Below are 20,526 nucleotides of genomic sequence, written 5' to 3'. Positions count from 1 at the left end.
GCTTGTTTTTTTTGTTTTGTTTTGTTTTGTTTTGTTTTGTTTTTAAACAGTAACATGGAAATGACACTGTATTTGTAAGATAACATGGGAACATATGGGGTTAAAGAGAATCATGCCTCTAAAAATAGGGTGCGTTTGAGCAGTACATGTAGGCCGGGTATAAATTCCTAAGTGTTGGGTTAGGTCAACTCTATTCTTCATGTGGGTTTAGTGACAAAACAAGCAACTTAATTTAGAGAAGTAACACTAATTTTATGACTGAGTTTCATGTACCTGTACAGCAAGTTTTAACTGCTAAAACTTGTGTGTGTGCTTATAAAGGTATAGATTTTCACTTCCAACTTGAATTCCACGAGAACAGTCTACGTGATGATAACCTCTTCCTTCTAAATCCTTTCAAATGACTCGTCCCACTTTGTGTCAGTGTTTGGGTCCTGCAGGGGTGGGGTACAGCTGAGTAGCTCTCCAGCGATGTGTGGTTTGGCTTGGTTCCCGCGGGAGCATCCTCAGGAGCTGTCAGGGCCTTGCTGGCTTGTAATTGGGAATACTGGGCTTTGTGGCAGATAAGCAAAGCGCAGCAAGGCATATTTCGCATGTTGGATGGCATGAGTCTTTTTATATTTAATAAGCTTCATTAGGGTAGTGGTAACAGTTGAGGAAGTGACATTCCAAAAAGTCTTGGTTCTTAAATATTTATGGGAGTGATGCTGAAAAGGGTGTTAGTGTAGTACGGTGAGCTACAGAAGCTAGAGGAACAGCTGCAATTATGGTACTTGGGCTGTAGCCATGGACACATTTAGGGCTTGCTTTGCAGTTGGTCTTCTGCCCAGCTTTCCTCTTTGTGGATGCAAAATGCACAGTATGTCTGTAGTTTTTTGTGTATACAATATTAAAACAGCATTACAGAGAATGTTGTGTTTGAGGAGCACCCATGAGTTAAGAACTGCCATAGGTAAGATTGCGTGTACAATCTTAATTCATTCTTCTTTGTGCATGTGCATCATAATGCAATCTTTAATTACATTAATTAAAGTGGTATTCATTGTGCATGATTAATTAAATTACATTAATTTAGAAAATTATTTTTACAAGTCATTATGATCACCGCCACTTTAATTACCTTACTACTCGCATTTCCTTACTTCTGAGGGCTTTGATTTACACTGTTTAAAGTCAGATGAACAATTACTAGTTTCTGGGGGGAGTATTCAGATCCCATCGTGTGGTGCCATATTGAGATCTTCGTGGTTATCAGCAGTACAGGACCCTCTAGATCTGCCATAGAAAACTTGTTTGCTTGAAATAGGTGGTAAATTGACAACAATATTTAACTCCTTTGCTGTTTTTTGTGGGGTCTAGCATGCAGGAATGGGACTTTTACCTGTTATCCAGGATATTTTCTGACAATATAAGAATGGGTAGATTAATTACTTTTTTTCAGTACTAATGTTTCTTCCAACTTTCTATAAGCATAACTCCTTCCTTTTATTCTTTCCTTGATGTTTCTCCCTGTTCAAATTGCCTGCTATCTCTTTATGCAGTATTCTCTTGGTATGTATTTCTTATGTCTACTGACTTCATGATCTTCAGCAAACTATTCATCTAATCTCAGTATGATTCTTGCTTCTAGTCTTTTTGTTCAGTTGACATCAACTTTTTTTCCCTGTGCTTGCGCTTCTCATTGGATACATTCCTGCCCAGCCGGGGTTCTCCAGTGCTCTTTTTCCTCCCAGGCTTCCACATCTAGAGTCCTTTCTTAATGAGCATCAGTTTTGCCCCAGTGTCCAGGCTCTTGGTTTTCATGTGTTCACTCCTCATATAAGGCTTTTCTTTCTTGCGGAGTCAGCTCTGGTGTCCTTTCTCCTCCTCCTGCTTGACTTAGATTCAAGTTGACTCCAATAAGAGAGGAAATAATTTTCCTGCTGTCATTTTGGGAGCCTGGATCCAGCATGGCCTGCAGACTCCTTGAACCTTGGTAGGATCAGTGTTTGAGTGGTCAAAACTTGGAAAACGTATCTGCAACATGTCAAGAAACGTCACAAAGCTTTTTCAAATTGAGATGTTTCAAGTTCATCTAATCTGGTCAGATCTCAAGACCTCCCTCTAAAGGTTAGAGTGAAATAATTGTATTGTTATTAATTTTTAAAAATTGTAAATAAAGTGACATTTTTTCTGGTCTCCTTCTCATGCAACAGCTGAAATGTTTTGACTGGAATGTTACAAAACAAATCAGTCGAAGGCAGCCAGCCAGCTTGGAAAGGACAAGAAGGTCAAATCTCAGAATAGCATAAGCTACTAAATGTATGATTTTATAATGTAAAATGTTGAGTGACTTCTATATTAAGTGTTGATACTTATCTCTCCCCTAATAGGGTGGAAGCTGTTTCAGTAAAAACGGAAGTCACGGTGAAATAGAAAGCCCAGGATTGTACACATCACTAGTTTGGTGTCGATCATAACGGAGTGCAGCTTGGGAGGATGAGGTGGCCAGTGTAGTTTCATTGTTTGGTTGTACACTTTAAGGTGGTTTGCAGTTTTAGTTTTAGGTCTAGAAAACCTCTGAACCTCAGAGCTTTATAATGAGCAAGTTGGAATAATGATCAAGCTCTCTACATTGGTAAAGGACTCTATAGAGCCCAGTGTTTCAACAGGTTTATTTACCTTTGTTTATTTACCTTCATACTCCATTAGTTCTCTGTCTCTGTGTCTTCATCTAATTCCTTGTTGAATTTAGGGATTAGCTGATACACACTTGTTTCTCAGTAAGAATATTAGTAATATTTTGCTTAAGGTTCTTTATGGATGTTAGATGCTATGATTAGCATTCCATTCAGTCCATTCAGTTGAGAAGGACTATTTTTTGTTTGTGAAATCTCTGTGGGGAGAAGGAAAAATAGGAATCATAGGCAGAATTTCCACTAGTTTGTTTGTTTATTTTTGGTGTTGAAGGAGATTCAGCTTTACATTTTATTTGCTCTATCAGTGATGAAAGCTGGATGTCTCGCACACATGACGTACTTACTGCTTAGGGATAAGTAGTAATGCCATTAATGTGCAGTGCATATAACAAAGATAATAGGTTTGTTCAGGAAAAACAGGTTCTTTCTATAAGATCCTAGTTATTAAAGAAATAATTCTTAACATCAAGCTAAATGAAGACAGTACTACAATAATGTGGCATAAGAGAAAAGGGAACAACCTGGGGTCATTGGTTCATAATACATCATTTTCATAAGGTATGTAGAAGGATTGTGATGCACCCATGCAGGAGCGCAAAGCTAGGGCTCTATTCATGTCCAAGTGAGACATTAACATCTCTTATGAGTAGTGGAACCTTGGTGGATGACTATTTAGGTCACTGGAGTACCTCAGGGTTGCATATGCCAATGTAATTTAATAACAAAACTTGTTTGAAGTTCTGTATGATTTGATGTATATACAAGTGTAAGAGTTGGCTCAGAATCATGAGAGTTTGCTAGATTTTTAGGATAACCTAGAAAAACTTGTAGACTACAAGGTATTTGAAGCTGATTGAGAGAGAAGGGTCTGAAAGTCAAATGAGTATTTTGATTGAGTGGTGCCAGGCAATGGCTGGTAGGACTCAGCAGTTCTGGAAATCTGAAGTGACTGCTCCTTTTGGGGGTTATGTCTGTTACATGCTCTTACTTAGCTGAGGAATTTAATTAAACAGGGTGTAGTTACTTCTTGCTTTGTTTTAAATGTACGTGTATTCCCTCCATGGCAAATTAAGCTTTGTGCTACAGAGAACCATACACCAGATGTACAGAAAAGATTTTGAAAAAGCCCTCTCTTAATTATGCTTTGTACACACTTTATAACAATATTCTGATTGCTGCCTACAGCATCTTCTTGAATTACTGTTCCCTGTCATGTGCTGAAAAAGGTGATTTGGGGAACTGTCCTTTTGTTTTGGTGATCACGCAGTACTGACAATTCTTGCTTTGTATTACTCATCTCTTTTAAACCTAAAAATGAACTTCTTCGGTTTTAATAGCCACTGCTTCAAATAGGATGTGTGTTCCATTTTCCCATTAATAGCCTCACTCAAAGTTCTAATTCCAACATTAAAAAAAATCTGTTGTGAAAATAGATTTTAGAAAATAGAAAGATCTATTATGAAATTAATTATATACATTCAAGTTACACTGCCACTGCTGGTATCTTTTCCCTGTAACCTCATGTCAATAGCTGTAACACTCTACAACAAACAAATCCCCCTATGTTTCTTTCCCCCCCTGCCCCCCCAATCTGCTTTGTTATTTCCTGTACAGGGAGTTTTGCTTTGGAAACTGTGTTTGGGAACTGGGTTGGCAGGATGATAGAAAAGGACCTCAGAACTTGTATCAATGCCGCTAGAGTTTTTCTCAGGTGAAGAGACAGAGACAGAGAACTAATGGAGTATGAAGGTAAATAAACAAAGGTAAATAAACCTGTTGAAACACTGGGCTCTTTATTCAGAGGGCTGCAGCCATTGCTGACATGTATTATGGCCTGTGTATGAATACAGTTCTATGTCACCTGCAGTTGTACCTTCTAAAACACTGCTAAGAGAAGGGAGGGCAAATTAAGCAGCCATCAGTTCACAGGTGGAAGAGAATGAAGTGAAACATCACTGTGGCTTTCTCATTCGTATGTCATGGACAAGTCTAAAATCAAAATAACTTTGTGGGCATTTTAGAACCTATTTCTGAACAGAGCTGATGATAATTTTTCACTTTCTCTCAAGAAAGAAACAAGAATGATGCTGTTCATGCCAAATCATGCCTTTGTGCCCCCATTCCATATGTCTCTGTGCTCTGTTTGTGGCAAAGCAGCTGGTTCTCAAAACAACTGATGTGCAAACCTGAAACTTTACCTTTCCCTAGTGCACGCCCTTCTACCTTGCTGTGAAGCTATGTAATCGTTTCTTTAAAACAAAACAAACCAACCAAACAAACAAAAGATCAACTTCCGAATAACTGGAGTAGGTGAACAAGGCAGTCCTATGCAGAATGAAAGGAGAGCCAGCTGCTCCTTAAACAGAAACTGGTTTATGCCTTTGATCATCCTTGCTGCCCTTCTCTGAACCATTTCCAGATCTATTATATACTTTCTGAGAGAAAGGGGCCAGGATTGCATACAGTATCCAAGGTGTTGGGTGCAACATGGATTTGTATGGGTGTGTAATGATGCTTTCTGTTTTGGTCTTTGCTCTTTTATTAGCAGCTCTGAATTTTTAACACTTGATTTGCTTTTTTGACTGCTGCCAAGAACTGAGCTAAAGTTTTCATCACTGTCTATTAAAACTAAAAGTGGTAACAATTCATCTCAGAGCCCATCCATTTATATACGAAGGAAAGATTGAATTTCCCATGTTCATTACTTTGCATTTACTTACACTGAATATTATCCAGTTGCTAAGTCTCCTGAGAGTCTTGGACAGTTCTTTACCCTCACCTTTCATCCTTGTTGCTTTGAATAACTATATAATCAGAAATTATGGCTCCTGTATTACATCATTTCATTAGTATTAGGCCTTGTAAAGGAGATGCAAATTTTATACAGGAAAAACAGATGAAATGAAGGGGTCTGTATTGTGTCACAATAGAGAGGTAACATAGGAAAGGCCTATACTCTGCCAGTACATGCTGTTATCTATAGACAGATCCTGACAAGCACAGTTGGACTCTTATTGAAAACAGAGGAATGAGAGATAAAGCATCACACAATATAATGAGCTTAAGAGAGTTTGAATTCCTTTGCACTGTTGCACATTGATTCTGAAAAGGAAAGGGAGAAGAACAGTAAGCATGGCACTTTTTTGCTATGTCTTGTCAGAAATGACCATGATAGGTGAGCTGCAGGTGCTGGTGTTGATATCTCTGTGGAATTAAGTCCTGTGACTGGAGGAAAAAGAAGAAAAACAAAACAAAACAAAGGCACAGATTGGCTTCCAGCAGGCTGGGAAATCTATTGTTTTGTACAAAGCATGCCTTTCTGTTAGAGCTATTATACACTAGTCAGCATTTATTAAAAATAAGCAAGTAGAAACAAAACAAAATGTAAAAAAAATTTTTTTTAAAGAGAAAAATCATTCTAAAAGAAGACTATCTCCATACCACAGTGTACCTTGTCATTGTATGGAGAGCATGAGCATGCCCATCTCTATAAAAAGAAGCAAATAGTGTAACCGACAGTCTTTGAGAGTAACTAGCTGGTATGGAAAAATCAATCTGCAAGGAGGACCATGTCTTTACAGCAGGCAGCAATGAATGCAGTAAAATGCTGAATACCAACCCAGTCTGGGGGAAAACACATGCTGACAGTGATACAGAAAATGGAGGGTATCACAGAGTTGGGTCTTGCAGACAGAGAGAGTATACTGAAGATTGCAAATAGCTTAACTGTGTTTCAGAAGTTGTTTTTCTTAGCAGTGAATACTTTCTGCAGAAGTCACTGAGCGAGAAGCAGCAACATTAGCCGGTTTGCAAGGCAAGTCTTATTCCATTACTTAATAGGGAGGCACGTGAGATATGTAAGCAAGAACACACGCCAGGGTGTGTGGGTTCATCAGTCAACATATGAGGTGTGTGTAATTGGCAAACACACACCTTGGAACGTGTTACTGCACTTATAAAATAGCCATTTATTTTAGTTTTATTAAGGAATGTAAGTACTCTGTGCTAGCTTACAAAATTATCTCTTTTTTTTAATATATAAAATTGAAACACCATTCTTTCATGCATTTAATACTGAAGTGTGTTAAAGTCTTTAAATACCTGTTTTAGTGCTTAAGTATTGTTTTGATCTGATATCTGAGCTTCTCTGTTGTCTTCATGCACTCATGATGCCATTGGAGTGGGTGTGAGGAAATGTAACTGGCTTCATCCTAGATTTCCCCATTGATTCCTATTCCTTGTGCTCCTCTGAGCTTCCCTGCCTGTACTTAGAAACAATGCATTTCCCCGGGGAGCTAGAGTGCAACTCTTATTCTTCACCCAGAAACATTGGCTACAGAGGATATTGCTCTTAAATAATGGTTTGGTTCTATGAAACAGAAATCAAGATAAACCGTTCATTTCTTGAAGGAAAGGTATGTCTTAGCTAGATTCAGCAGTACTGGCATGTGCTAAATAATGCACGTTTGCTGTTTGGAAAATAACTAGTGGTTTTTATTTTCTTGCTCATGTGTGCATTTTGCTATCAGAGTGTAGACTTGCCACATCAACAGGGAGGTATTTTATGATATTGCTTCAACTGTCTGCCTGCTCTCCAGAAAAAGTGTCGTCAAGGGATGGAAGAGTGCAAAGAATCAGTGTATATAGGTTTAAGTATAAATAGGTTGTGCTCCTCACTGCAATTATGGCTAGCGTAGTGCCTATAGAAGAATGACACCTTCTTATTGAAGACCTCTATATCCTTTGTGCATCGTGAACAAGAGTGCTTGTAATAGTGATGGAAACAAAGTAAAATAGCTGTAATTGCTGTAGGCACTGTACTTGAGGCATTAGGTGCTGCTCCTTCACTGCTTCTTGAGAAAATTGCTGATGAACATGCACAGAGGACAAAATTCTTCCCTCTTCTATGACTGTGCAACCCCACTGCATCTGAAGAGATTTCAGAATTATGACTGAAGGGGAAGTCTTGTGACTCCTTGTTTTGGGTTACTTGTATTTTTGGGTTACTTTGATTTCTAGTGGACAGAGGAAGAAAAGTAAAGAAGCCACTACTGAAGGTCCTAGATCATTTGCAGGATTTGTACGAGATCATTTACAGGTTTTGCAGAGAATAGGAATCTGTTATGTCTTTGTTTTGCGTGTGAAAATAAGAGTATGTTTCACAGAAGATGCCACATCACAAATAAAGAAACTGTTTGAGCAGACACGTTTCCACAACAAAGGCATATTTTGACGTGATCTGCCAGCAATGCTGTGACAGAACACAAATAATGTGAGTTCTTTGAAAAGGCAAAATATGAATTCGAACCATTAACCTTGTGAGACGCTGAATATATTTTAAAATAAATGATTTTAATTAGTACTAAGAGAATAAAAGTTGCGGTTTGATTCAGAATCGCCAGAATTTGTGTACCTGGCGTGCCACCTGAAGTTCTGGGCTCGTAGAAAAATTCAAACTCATTATTCAAATGGCAGCCTGGGTTGTTTTTGTTTTGTTTTGTTTGTGGTAAGACTTCCATGGGTTTACTTTTTATTCATGTGGATCTTGTTCTCATAAAAATACTGATACAAAAGATCTTAACCTGGAACTTGGGTAGGTTTGCTGGAACTCCTTCAGTCCACGCTCAAGCTTTTATAACTGTTTTATTTTCCCCTACTCCAGAGATGGCATTTGTTTCCAACACTGGAATCATTTATGCAGAAGCTTTACTTTAAAGCTAAGCGTGTATTTGAATGTTTGCAGAATTGGAATTTTAGGAACTAGAAAAAGGTGACTAAAGTTAGTATCTGATCAGGCAGAAGTATACCATGGATACAAACTGGGCTGAAACAGTCATTGTTTTGGCAATTCTGAATCCTTTTTGTTTTAACATTGTCTGCTTATATAAATATAAATATTATATAAATCTATTTATATAATATATTTAAATAATATAAATATAATCACTTGGGTTTTTTTGGTTTTTTTTTTTTTTTTTTTTTTTTTTTTTTTTTTACCTTTCTGATGTAATAAAGGAATGAAAGAACTACAGCTTTGGTGTACGAACAAATTGAGAGGAAGAAAAGTGGGATATAAGAGCTCTCCCGCCTCATCAAAGATGAGGGAGAGAGTGAAAATAAACCAGGTATTTTCTCAGCCAGATGGTCCTGGTGCCCTGAGATGATAACTTTCTGCACATGCACAGGCTGCTACCTATCGCAGACACTTATACAAGCTAAAGCTGTTTTTACTAGCACAGCTATTCCTATATGAACAAGAGAATAAATCACTTGAAGTCCTGTCCTCATCCACAGTATGGTCACTTCCAAAGAGGATGGTAGGCTTGATTGTATTCACATCTCGATTCCATCATTTCAGTATCAGCAACCCATTCAGCCCTTCATGAAGTATATGCTTTCTTGAAGGAAAGAAAGCAGCAAAATTTGAGGGTCTTGAAAATGAATTTGGTTCCTGTTGTGTGTCTGTGTGTGTGTTCATTGAGATACAATGAAACAAAGACTTTACGTAAGAAATATTTTTGTGGCAAAATGGATTGTTGAGATGTTCTCCCTTGCGGAGGAGTATAAAGGGTAGCCTATTACTATTTTATATTTTCCTTGTTTTTTTAATAGTTGCTTCAGCTATGTTTCTCTTTTGTAGCTATTGTACCTGATTCTCTGTTTCTTACCATCACAATGGTCCTGTGTGTTACATGCTTTTGTTTCAATTGTCATCTTATTTATGCACACTAAATTATTACATTTTCTGTGTTTATCTAAAAATTAGCTGAAGGATGCTAAATACCAGGGCATTTGGTCTAATTTGTTTTCTTTCAACATAAATACCTGTTATCACTAATTCTCTCACTTCTTTGCTACCAAGAACTGAAGGAAAAACACTGAACATTTTGAAAGCTTTGTGCACATGTTTTTAAATAAGTCTTCAAGTTCCCTAAACATGGGATCAGCAGATGGCAGTCAAACCAAAGTTCAATCTGTTAGCTTGCATGAAGATTTCAAAATACTGTGCCTGTAGGAGAAAGTGGAGAGGGAGAGACTGTGTGACTGAGTTGTGTCAGAAGAGATGTTCTTACACATTTGTAAATAAATATAGGTTTGTCAGACCTTAGAAAAGAGGAGCTTTGATTTCTGCCCATCTGGGATTTGCATGTGTTTTTTGTTTCAGGTCTTTGTACTTGGGAAGCTCTTGAATTTTTTTGACTGCAGCTGTGGATGTTTTGAAAAGATCAAACTGGTGATTGGGTTGTCTCACTTGTATTCTAGAAATCTGTCTATTTAAAAATATTTTCTTATTCAACATGTGTGAGGAAAGAGCTTTGCTTTTATGCCTGGAGTGTCTGTCTCACTGTGGGGTAATGTGTTTTTTATTAATCAGTTTATTTTTTTATAAAAAACCATACGCTTCTCTAATTCACGGTGGTTAATGCTTATAACAGAGATTTTTTTTTTGTTGTTAATTTTAAACTTTTACTTTAATCGTGCTGTTTTGTAGAATACCAGCTAAGTGGCTGAAGAATATTCAGTATTATAGGGTATTTTTATTTACATCCTGTTCTAAATAATGGTGACAGTTGTACACCGGTACAGATGTATTTGAGTAGTTGATGGAGTAGTTTCCTAAAGATGCACCATCCATATGGCATAGTTGTTACAAGGCTTAGTTAGTGAAGGCATGAGAACTGAAAGGAGTTGCAGAGTGCAAAGTATCATTAAGCGTTTATGGTACTATTATTTTGTTCTATTTTGACGTTTTTCTTTTTTTCACTTTGCAACACATCATCAAACTTCAACCCTTGCTTTTTCTCATTTTTTTTCTCATTTTCTCATTTATATTGCAAATTCTGTCCTCTGTTGTGTTCTGCCTGCTATTAGGAGGGGAGGGGAAAAAAAACAAACCCCAAACAAGACAACGAAACAAAAAACCTTGTGGAAAAAATACTCAAAGGTTTTATCATGAGTCAGTATTTTCAGTTCACATATCCCTTTCCCCTAAAGGGGTTAACACTGCTTATTAATTGAAGAGCACAGTTTATACTAAGCATTATTTAACATATACTGGTGGTATTACTGTACTTCCTGTTTTGTATTCACAATAATAGGTTTCTGAAGAGTTGCCTTTGTATAAATACCTCACTGACATTTTAGGCAAGTATATTCATGTCTTGGAGTAAGCACGAAAGAGTAATGTGTTGGAACACTGCAAAAGAAGGAAATCTCTTTGTGTTTCATAAATGATACCCCTAAAGCCTTTTAAGAATATATGTTTTTAAATGACAGCTATGCATTTGTTTTGTTTCTTTACTTTTTGTTATTCTGGCTTGAATTGGCTCTAATAAGCCATAAAGGGAAAATTGTAGTTTCGGCAAGGAATCTTCTCTGCGACTGTAGTGCTTTGCCAGTAAGTCTGAAATACTGTCATACAGAAAAGCAAATCTGCAGAATGTATCTGTGTTAAAAGGAAGCGAAAGCTTCAGAATAAACTTGAGCTACTAATGCAAGTACTAATTTCCTTGTTTATCTATTAGTCCCATTTAAAGTCACTTGCAAAAAATAAGGGAGCTGGGGGGAACCCAGGGAGTTAGGGTTTTCAGCAGACTTTGTGTCCAAGTTTTGTCTGTAGTGGTTGTGGAACTGCAAAGTTCTTATGATGGCCAAAGCTGATAATACACAATGGAGATCAGGTCAGAACTAATTAGGTTTTATTATCAAAAGCCATTTTCTAATGCTTACTGACCATCTGGTTATTTCTGAAATTTATTTTGAGTCTCTAGAGAAGGAGAAAATTAGAGATAAAGGCAATAGGGACTTTTTTACATTACCTTTGAAATTAATAGAAAATATTTAGCTTCTGTTAAGGGGTTTAAAGTCCTCTGATAATGTTTACATTTATTATTTATTTGTTTAGAATGCACAAGATTGACATCCTTGCTGAAGTCTCTAAAACAGTAATTTTGCGAATGACCCTTTCTAAGTCTTATCTGCCCCCCTGGTATTATTTATGCGTACTGTTTGTACCATCTGAACTTTTATGGGCATTAGTGGTGTACAGCTCCTGTGGTATGGAGGAAAACGCAGTGAAGGAGCCTCCTCTCCTTCAGAATAGCTCCAGGGAGCAAAGCCAGACTACACGCCTGCTGGTGAATTTGGGCCGTGCTTGCAAATCTGCTTTGCACCTTGCCCAAACCGAAGGTACAGGGGTGTAAACTCTGTCCAACGTAACGTGGTGGCATTTAACGTTTCTTGTGCAAGGTGACTCTCGGTCTGGGACTAAGTGACGTGCCTGGCAATGGCAAACTGGGTCTCTTGAGCAGAGACAAGGCTCTAGCGCTGTCAGTTGCTGTGGTCCCTCCACCCCCTCCTGTTTTGTGCCCTGCTCTCTCCTCCTCTGACCCTTTGAGCTATAGCAATGTGCTGCGAACAGGTGAAGAACACCCACTTCGTGACTTGAAAGAGCTCGCTAAAGGGCCTGATTCTCTCTGATCCTCTGAACGCTCTAAATCTCTGCAGCAAAAATATATGTCAATCTGTAAAGACTGGTAAGACTGTCTTCTGCGATGGTAGATAAAGGACATTTTGCCTCTTCCAGGATGGCCAAGTCTATGTAAATGGTAAAGATGGAAAGGTATATTTGGCTCAGGAAAACGTGTTTTAGTTGAATACTTCCACCCTGGATTGCCAGAGAAACGCAGGGCAGCTTTTGTGTCGTGAATGAGGAGGAAGGTGAAGTTCTTAAGGATCTTAATGGGCCTGTTCTGGTTTTTGAAAGTAAGATTCAAGAGTGTGGGTGATCTGGGCATAATCCCTGCAATTTTTCTTCCTTGAAGAAAGGCAAAATACATGCAAGGCTGCTGGAAAAACATGCTCCCAATGGCCACTTGCACTAGGCTTGAAAAGGACTTGCGTCCATCTCTCTTTCCAGCGCTAACTTCTGACCAATACTTGTGTAACACGGAAAGGTTACACCTTATCTCATTTTAAATTGCCCGCAATTAAATTCCGCAATTAAATTCTGTTTTAAATTGCCCTGCTTTCCCTTCCCACTCTCCTTCAGCTTCTTGCTGAGGGAGCACGGGTAGGGTTTTTGCCAGCGTGCAGTGGCTGCCCAGTATTTTCCATGCAATCATGCAGCAGCAGTGAGAATCCTATCTAAACAGATATCCCATCTAAACAGATGCTCTAAAAATAAGTCCCTGTCATGTGGCAATGGCAAAAGATACAAGAAACTGAGAAGGCGAGTCAAGGGAAAAGAGCAATTGGAAGAAAATAGAAATTGTTTTGTTTTCTTTCAGTGGGAGGATGGTGTTGCCATTATGGCTGTGTTTTGAAGTACTGCACTTACATCTACGGAAACATCACGTTATGCAGATGAGGCAGTGAGACAGTAGGGTGTATCCAAATGTTGGTGGCAGGAGAAAACAAAGAAAGAGGAGTATGGGATATAAAAGACAAAAAATAAATTGTGTAAGGGTTACTAGAACAATAATATTGCAGTTGTCTGACATGACACTGTTTAGCCTGGGCTGTATCACTGGTTCTGTTTTCTTTACCTTTTAATTAGTTTTTACCATATGATGTAGGCACACAACTGCTCTCCAGGACGCATGAAGTGGTTTCTTGTGTTCCAAAATGCATAGAAAAAGTAAACCAATAGCCAGGAGGATAGTTTTTTCTCCTTCAAATTTAAGCTGCTAGCTGTAGCTTTACGTATTTGTCAGTTAAAATCTCTGATGAAAATACTGTGAAAAACAGTCTCCTGTCTTCGTGCTCTCAGTTTCACTTCAGTTTTCATCTGGTCTGTAAATGACACTCCAAAGATACTGTGTGTTTAATCCTGAAATCATCTTTGTCCTGTTTTATAGTGTGAGAGGAAAAAAAATGTGGGGAATTTCCTTTTAAGATACCCTTGTTTCCTGCTTTCTCTTTAATCTCCATACAAGATATGCTTCCTAGAGAAATGTCATCTGGCAAAAGACTAGCAGTAGCAATGTTGTATGTGCGGGCCCTGAACCGAAAAGAAATTCAATTGTTGCACTCTTGTGCAAGGTAATGCAAATTACACACAAACTTGAATTAACAGAAATTTAAGTAACTTGGCAATAAACCTCCCCTGTGCGCTAATTTTGATTTGTCTGTCTGAAATCCTGCTCGTGTCTGGTCTGCTCACAAGGTTTGTACAGTTGTGACCGTGCTGGTGTAGCTGAACGTCCCCAAGAGCTGTGTTTTTCTAGCTAAGCTGGCAGAAGGCTCTGGTGAAGCAGCAACATACTCTGACAGGAGGAGATTTTCTGCTGATGTAGCAGTACCTTTTTGCTGAATGATGTGAGCCAAGCCAAAAAAAAAAAGCCAAAAAAAAAAAAGCCTCAATTTTTTCTCGTTCTTTGACTGCTGTGGTAGCAAAACCTATAGGTACCACTATGGAAATAATGTCCGACATTAACCACTCTAACTGAAATATTCTGGGCTTGCTCTTTGTTTTGGGCTGACCTGTTTTTTTAAGTTTTCATGACAATGTTGTAGCTGATTCTGAGAATTTAAAAAAAAAAAAAAAAGAGGGAATAATTTATCAAGATTAAATCAAGTCTCTGAAAAACTCCAGGCTCTTCATCTTTGGAGCATTGGTGATGATCCAAACAGGAGAATTGCTTTCCCTGGAAGGATTCACCTAGATCTGGCCATGCAAAATGTATTTGCTCAGCAAATTTAATCAGCTTATCACAAAATTCTGCAAACGTCTTTTCTGTGTTTTGGGTAGTCTGGACAACGTACTGCTTTCTGTGTGTTAACTGCAGTCTCGTCTTCCATGATGTCTTTTGTCTGTGAAGCACAAAGCTAGACTTTGGGCTTGGAGAGAGGGAAGAGGTGAGAATTCAGAAGCTCCCCCACTGTCCTTTGTGGGAAAGAAAAGGGCAAAAGTATAAAAAAAAACCCAAAAAACATGCGTAGTCATCTCTTGAGTGAATGTTAATTCTCTGCATTTTATGGTCATTGTGGCACGGTATCACAGACAGAAGGCAAGCAAGGAGCGCTCACCCTGTTTGCAAATGACATGATTGAGATGTTGCTTGTGGTCATATTAGATGCTTGTGGAGAAGCAGAGGTCTAATTGTAACTGTACCAGAGCTCTTAAATAGCATCCATTTAGTCACCCAGACTTTCAGAGAAGTCTGCATTTGGTTGTGATGCTGGTAACCACTGGACCACATTCCTCCTTAGGGGCCAGAAAAGGAAGCCAAGTCTTAAAAGAAATAATTTCTCTGCTGCCTTGCAAATAGTAGTATAATCCACAGGCTATGTATCTGTGGTAGGGCTTTTGAGGGACTGGTCCACGTACAGAATAACATCCTCCTGCTACCACAAATTGTTCTCTCCATCCAGATGGAAAGTGTCTGGTCTGCGGATTGGCTATTTGTATTAGTATATGCAGGAAGAATACTGGGAGCCCTGGTGGTGAGGACCGTATTGTGTCGGGCACCGTACAGTAAAGAACCTGTCCCTGCCCACCGTAAGAGGTGAGGACCCCAAGTTGCTGTTTTGTCAGCAGTGTGCCACATGGTAGGCTCTCTGGTTTTCCTTGCAGATAGCTCTTCTTCTAACCTTCAAAAAATACATAGAGAGAATCTGATAAAAGACATACTAAGTCTCTAAAGCCAGTTTCTGGGAGTTTACCAGACCTGCATGGGCAGCTGCAACCTTATTTTGTTCTCCTTTGTGTGTATGTTGTAGGGCCCTGCCTGAGATTTCACGAGCGCAAAGTATTTGTTTGAGGGATTACTTATGGATGGCTCAGTGCCAGTGAAAATATCTGCTCTGAGTGCAGCAACAATCAAAAAACAAACAAAGTGTTAAGATATACGCTGAGCAGTATAGGGTTGATATAAAAATAGTTTGGTGTTATGCTCTCAAATGGAATAATGTGGCCAGTGCTGATACGGTGCTGTGGAGGAGGTTCGGGGATCAGTAATCTCAATCGTTTGGGGAGTACAACAACTTGCAGATAAGGGAACATGTCTTTTATTGTTATAATTTTAATCTTGGCTGAATGTGAGTACAAAGAAGGCAAAAGCGAATGCAACAGTGAATAGGAAAGAAGATGGAATGAAAATATTATTTGTATTCCTTGTAATTTGAAGGAGATAATTATGGTGAGTAGATAAATGGCTAACTGATGGATAACAGTGCTAATTAAGTGGCTAGTGAGAGAACTGAATTTAAAAAAGTATCAGAGAAGAGAGAAATAGCTCTGAGTGATCACTGCCATACAGTGTCAATGAGATGAGCATCTTAGCCAGATTACACAACAAATTTTCTATTTATTCAGGTAATATTCTTGATTAGTAATAATAATCCTGATTTCAAGAAAAAATATTGTATAAATGTGTTTTGTCATGTCTATGTTTTAAAATGAACTTAAGTCTTTATAATAGACGATATTAATCATCCTCTGCTTCCTGGAGCTTGGAGGATCCTTACCAAGTAGAGACTGAAGGTTTTGATACACGAACAGCAGCAAAGGTGGTCGTCTGCACTGTGGTAACTCTTCCTTTGCATGGCACGTCCTTCTTTATTTGCTGCGGTAAATTGTGGTAACTTACCCATCTTGATTTGAGTCATAAGCGGCCGCATTGCGGGGAAAATGTGTGTTCCAGCCACCATTGCAGGGAAGCTGAAAGGCAAAACGTGGTTGCCACGTATAAAGTGTAAAGGTATGCAGCTTCTTGTCATCAAATGAGTCATGGTGGTTCCAAGTTTGTAAGTACATAATCAGCTTAAAGGATGGAAAGTATGTAGGTAATGTTTCTTACCTGATGACAATCTCTCTGTCAAAGATATGTGTGAAATGAGATGTTAAAATAGACAGGTATTGTTTTTGTATAATAATGCCTGCTCATTTTTTTGTTTAGAGCAGTTTCTTGCTTTATACAGTACTTTATGAGAATATGTTGTTGCAAGCTTTTTTATTATTATTTTATTTTTATTATTGCTTTTGCCATGTTGGCTGTAGAAGTATTGCCAAATACTGAGCTGTAGCAAAACCACATGGGATTAATCAATATGCTAAATAATATATATTATTTCACTTTTATAGGATAGGAATCCCATGTGTGCATGCCAATTAATTGTGTTCAAGGAGAGTTTTCTTTTGCACTGCTACTTCTCACAGGAGTAGAAATAATGCTATAATTGCAGGGTTTTTTTTTAATCTTTTCCTTAGTGGTTTTTTTGCTGTCTCCAATGCTTACTGTGAAGGTGAACGGAAACAATTTTTTTTTGTTGATTTGTTGCTTCTCTAAATGTCAGAAAAGCCAAAAACTAAACTATTTTCTCCTTTTTTGTTTCCTTCTCCTCCGTCTTTTCTTTTTCCCTGTGCTTTGGAATACTGCAGATTTGTTGGATGATGTTCTCTCCTTTCCTGCTTTTCCTGCTTTGCATCTGCCTCTTCTGCAATACCATACTGGCAATTAACAGGGGCAAAATAAAAACTTGTTCTATACAGGATGAATAGGCAAGCAGAAAAGCAATGCAGAGCTATTGCCCTCTTTGCCCTGTGTGCAGCAGGTGAATATTAAAATGTTTGTTTTAGATGCAAAGGACCTCTATACAGTATAGGCATGTACAACTTATGTTTATACAAGCCCAGATCTATTTGACAGCTTTTGAAGATATCGGAAATAGTGCAATAAGGAGCAGTACTACAGACATGTGAGGTCAGAGCCATGATGTTTTAACATCCCTGTGCAACTTGGATAATTTCATAGACAGTAGAGGACAAGTATCTTTTGTAAATAAACAAATGTCATAAATGATGAACAGTTAACTAATTGAAACTGTCCACCCCCAGTCAGTTTTATAAACGGACTGCAATATAGCAAGTCATATAGCATTGCACAATTTTTCTAAGAATTAGAGGAAAACTATTTTCTTCTAAGCATCAGTTTCAATAAAGTGGATTGATGACATGTTCAGTTATGCATATAGGAAAACTTGGTAATTTGCTGAGGTACATGATGGTTTCGCTGGCATAAATTTGACATGGCTGCATTGCTCAAACTCTGTGGCTGTAAGGAGGTTTCTCTAAATGTGTGTCAATAGAGTATTTAAACCACACCACACAAAGCAAACGATGTAGTGCCACTTTTGTATGTCTGTACCATATAATTTTTTGAAACAACTTTGTTGAAGGAAAACGTCTTAGTTGTTGTTATGATACTTTTTGGTTAATCATGAAATATACTCCTCCCTGTGCTTGTAAGAAAGGACAATATTTAACTAAGATACAGTAAGAACTAAATCTAAAATACCTTTTCTGCTTATCAGGTTGCTGGACTGAGAGGGTCTGATGCTTTGCAACCTTACCAGCCTAGGAAAAAACCCAGAAAGCCAAGTTCCTCAGTGAAATACTTAGAATCCTCAGTGAAGGGTCTCAAGGTTGCCTGTGGTGGTTTGCAAGTTGTGGATCCTTCAGTTTAAATCCTTACCCTGGTATTTAACAGTGCAATTTCTGAAGTTCTGGCCCCTGCAACGAGGAGGGGAAGTGTGTATGTGCAGCAGGGAGGCAGAATCAGGGTTTTGCTCTTTTTTGTGTCTTAGTGGTAGCTATCTGGAATGGTAGATGAGACTCTTGAGGAGGGTGACTATCAGATGGTATGCAGGGAAGGCAGACGATGGTGCAAGACAAACATGACCCACGTCTTCCTCTTGAAGTCAGGTGCTTATGTGGTTCCAGAAGGCTTGCTTGCTTGCAAGTGACAGTAGTAGCCAAATGTAGATAGTGATTAAGTTCTTGTTACCCAAATTTGAATAATGGAATTCTTCATATTTCAGTAGGTATCTGAATTTTTACTTTAGTTCTGATGTTCTCTTGTTCCCCCTTATCTCAGCTGTTTCATTTTAGCATGTCAAGGAAGAGGAAGAAAAAAGACTGCAAATGTGTAGGGGCAGTCTTGTGCCTGGGGAGCAGATTACCTCCGGGACATACAGCTGAAATGTTTGAAACGCCTTTGAGTTTGGCAGCTTTCCGTTTGCTTTCCCTTTTCCTTCCTTTTTTAGTCCTCCAGTAATAGCTCCCTTGTTCCAAAGAACAAAACCAGCACTTAGTGGTCTTTCAGAAAGATTCATTAAAAACAGGAATGGAGTAATTGTAAACAGGCACCCCCCTTCTATCATCCCCCCCCCCCCTTCCATTCTAGCCCAGGGCACAGCAGCCTTGTGTTGTCTGGCTCCAGACAATTTTTGGGAGAAAAAAAGGAACCATAGCCTTTGGAGGTTAAAATAACCTTTCCTTATTCAGCTTTACAGTAATTTCTTAGAAAACTGAAAAAACAACCCCAATTTTAATTTTTTAAAACACATACGTTAACTGATAAATGTTCTTCTGTAGTAAAATCATAGCATAACTCTTTCATAGTAAAATAGAAGTAGTAACCATGCTAAGATTTTATTGCAAAAGGTAGGAAGGGTGGGAAACAACAATGGGAAGGTTAATTATGGCACTTTTCTTATAGAGTGGGGTAATCGGTGGCTAATAAAGCTATGATTCACTCACGGTTTGTCATTTTTACAAGAGCTATCCAATAAGTATTGCAGGTTTGTTAACCTTTGTGCTTACCAAGAATTATTGGCAGTGGTATAGGTTGCGAGGAGTAGTGGTAATTTGCTGGATAGGTGACGTTCGTGGAAAATGTTTCATAACTAAGAGATTTTTTTAATTACAGAATTACGGAAGGGAGCTGAAGACGTGCTCTGGGTTCCTCTCCTCCTCCCTCCCCTTTGACTCTGCAGCTGCGGAGCCCTTGCAGAGTGCATCCTGCCTTCCCCACCCTCATCAGCTCTGCCCAGGACTGAACTAAAGCTGGGGCTGCTAAAACACCAGGGTTTTAGATGCAAAACCAGGTGCAAAGTATTTTAACACTTGCAACTGCTCCAAAATTTAGCTTTTTATTGAATGACGGGTAGATACTTACTAAATAATTACAGCATTTTTGAGAGACAGATGGGTTGGCAGTGCTTCTTGTAGAAGCTGGTTGGTTACCTGCACTACTTTGAGAAGCACTTTTCAACTGGAAAACCAGATGACTTAAAAGCAGGAGAATCAATGTGTTTGTCTGACATGAGATTGGGCTGCACAGAGATAAACTAGATCTGAATAAGCCAGACCAGGTATCAGGGAACAGTATGGTGGCAACAACAGTAGTGTTGCTCTTCACATGGTGTGGAGAAATGGGTCTGTATTTAATCTGAGGGTTGCATTAATTGACCTGTATGACTGGTACCCAAATTAACTTGTGAATAACCCTGGGTATCTTCTCATGACACAGTATTTTGCCTGGGGGATATAAGTGGAATTGCTGTGAGAGGATTTTACTGAATGGTTCTGGTGCAAAAGCTGTTAAGGCTCAATTACAGCACTGTTGTTGCCATCGTGATAGGGTAGTGTAACCACTTAAGAATAAATACCATTAGAGCCAACCTAAATCCGTCTAATTCATTCACTGCTGTTACACAAGTGATTGGGAGGAAATTAAATGGTTAGCATGCTGATGAAACTTTTCCTTTGGTTAGGATCTATTCTGTTTATTTAAATGCTTCTCAGAGTGCCCTTTTTTCTTTTTCTTTTTTTTTTTTTTTTTTTTCCTTTTTCTTTCCCTAAAGCAGAAGAGGCCAGAGCAGGAACACATGGGGAGGGACAGCACGTATAGGGTCTCTTCATGTAACAAATGCAGAGAGACAGGTTTTGTGTGCATGCTGCCGGATTGATAGGATGTGGCACGGCTTCTTTCACCTCCAGCCTAACCTCGTGGCAGAAGACAGTATAAGTGGTCCCATAAGCAATAGGTATATAATGGGAAGT

General features: G+C 38.6%; 1 protein-coding gene across 5 annotated transcripts in view; it reads left to right on the top strand.

The window, feature by feature from the left end:
• The window catches only part of SPATA5 (spermatogenesis associated 5), a 231,720-nt gene that overhangs the window by 70,891 nt on the left and 140,303 nt on the right, over positions 1-20,526 (top strand). Inside the window, exon 15 of one of the 5 annotated variants that reach the window (XM_041126635.1) lies at positions 17,062-17,471. The exons of the other annotated variants lie outside the window; for them this stretch is intronic. Within the exon in view, the coding sequence (XP_040982569.1) occupies positions 17,062-17,181 (120 nt within the window). The 3' untranslated portion in view covers positions 17,182-17,471. Of the gene's footprint in view, positions 1-17,061; positions 17,472-20,526 lie in introns of those variants that run through there. 5 annotated transcript variants of the gene reach the window in all.

This window comes from Aquila chrysaetos, chromosome 1 (genome assembly GCF_900496995.4).
Source record: "Aquila chrysaetos chrysaetos chromosome 1, bAquChr1.4, whole genome shotgun sequence".
In the NCBI taxonomy this organism is placed as follows: Eukaryota; Metazoa; Chordata; class Aves; order Accipitriformes; family Accipitridae; genus Aquila; species Aquila chrysaetos.
Note: the sequence above shows the minus strand (reverse complement) of the source record. Positions and strands in the feature narration are given on the sequence as shown.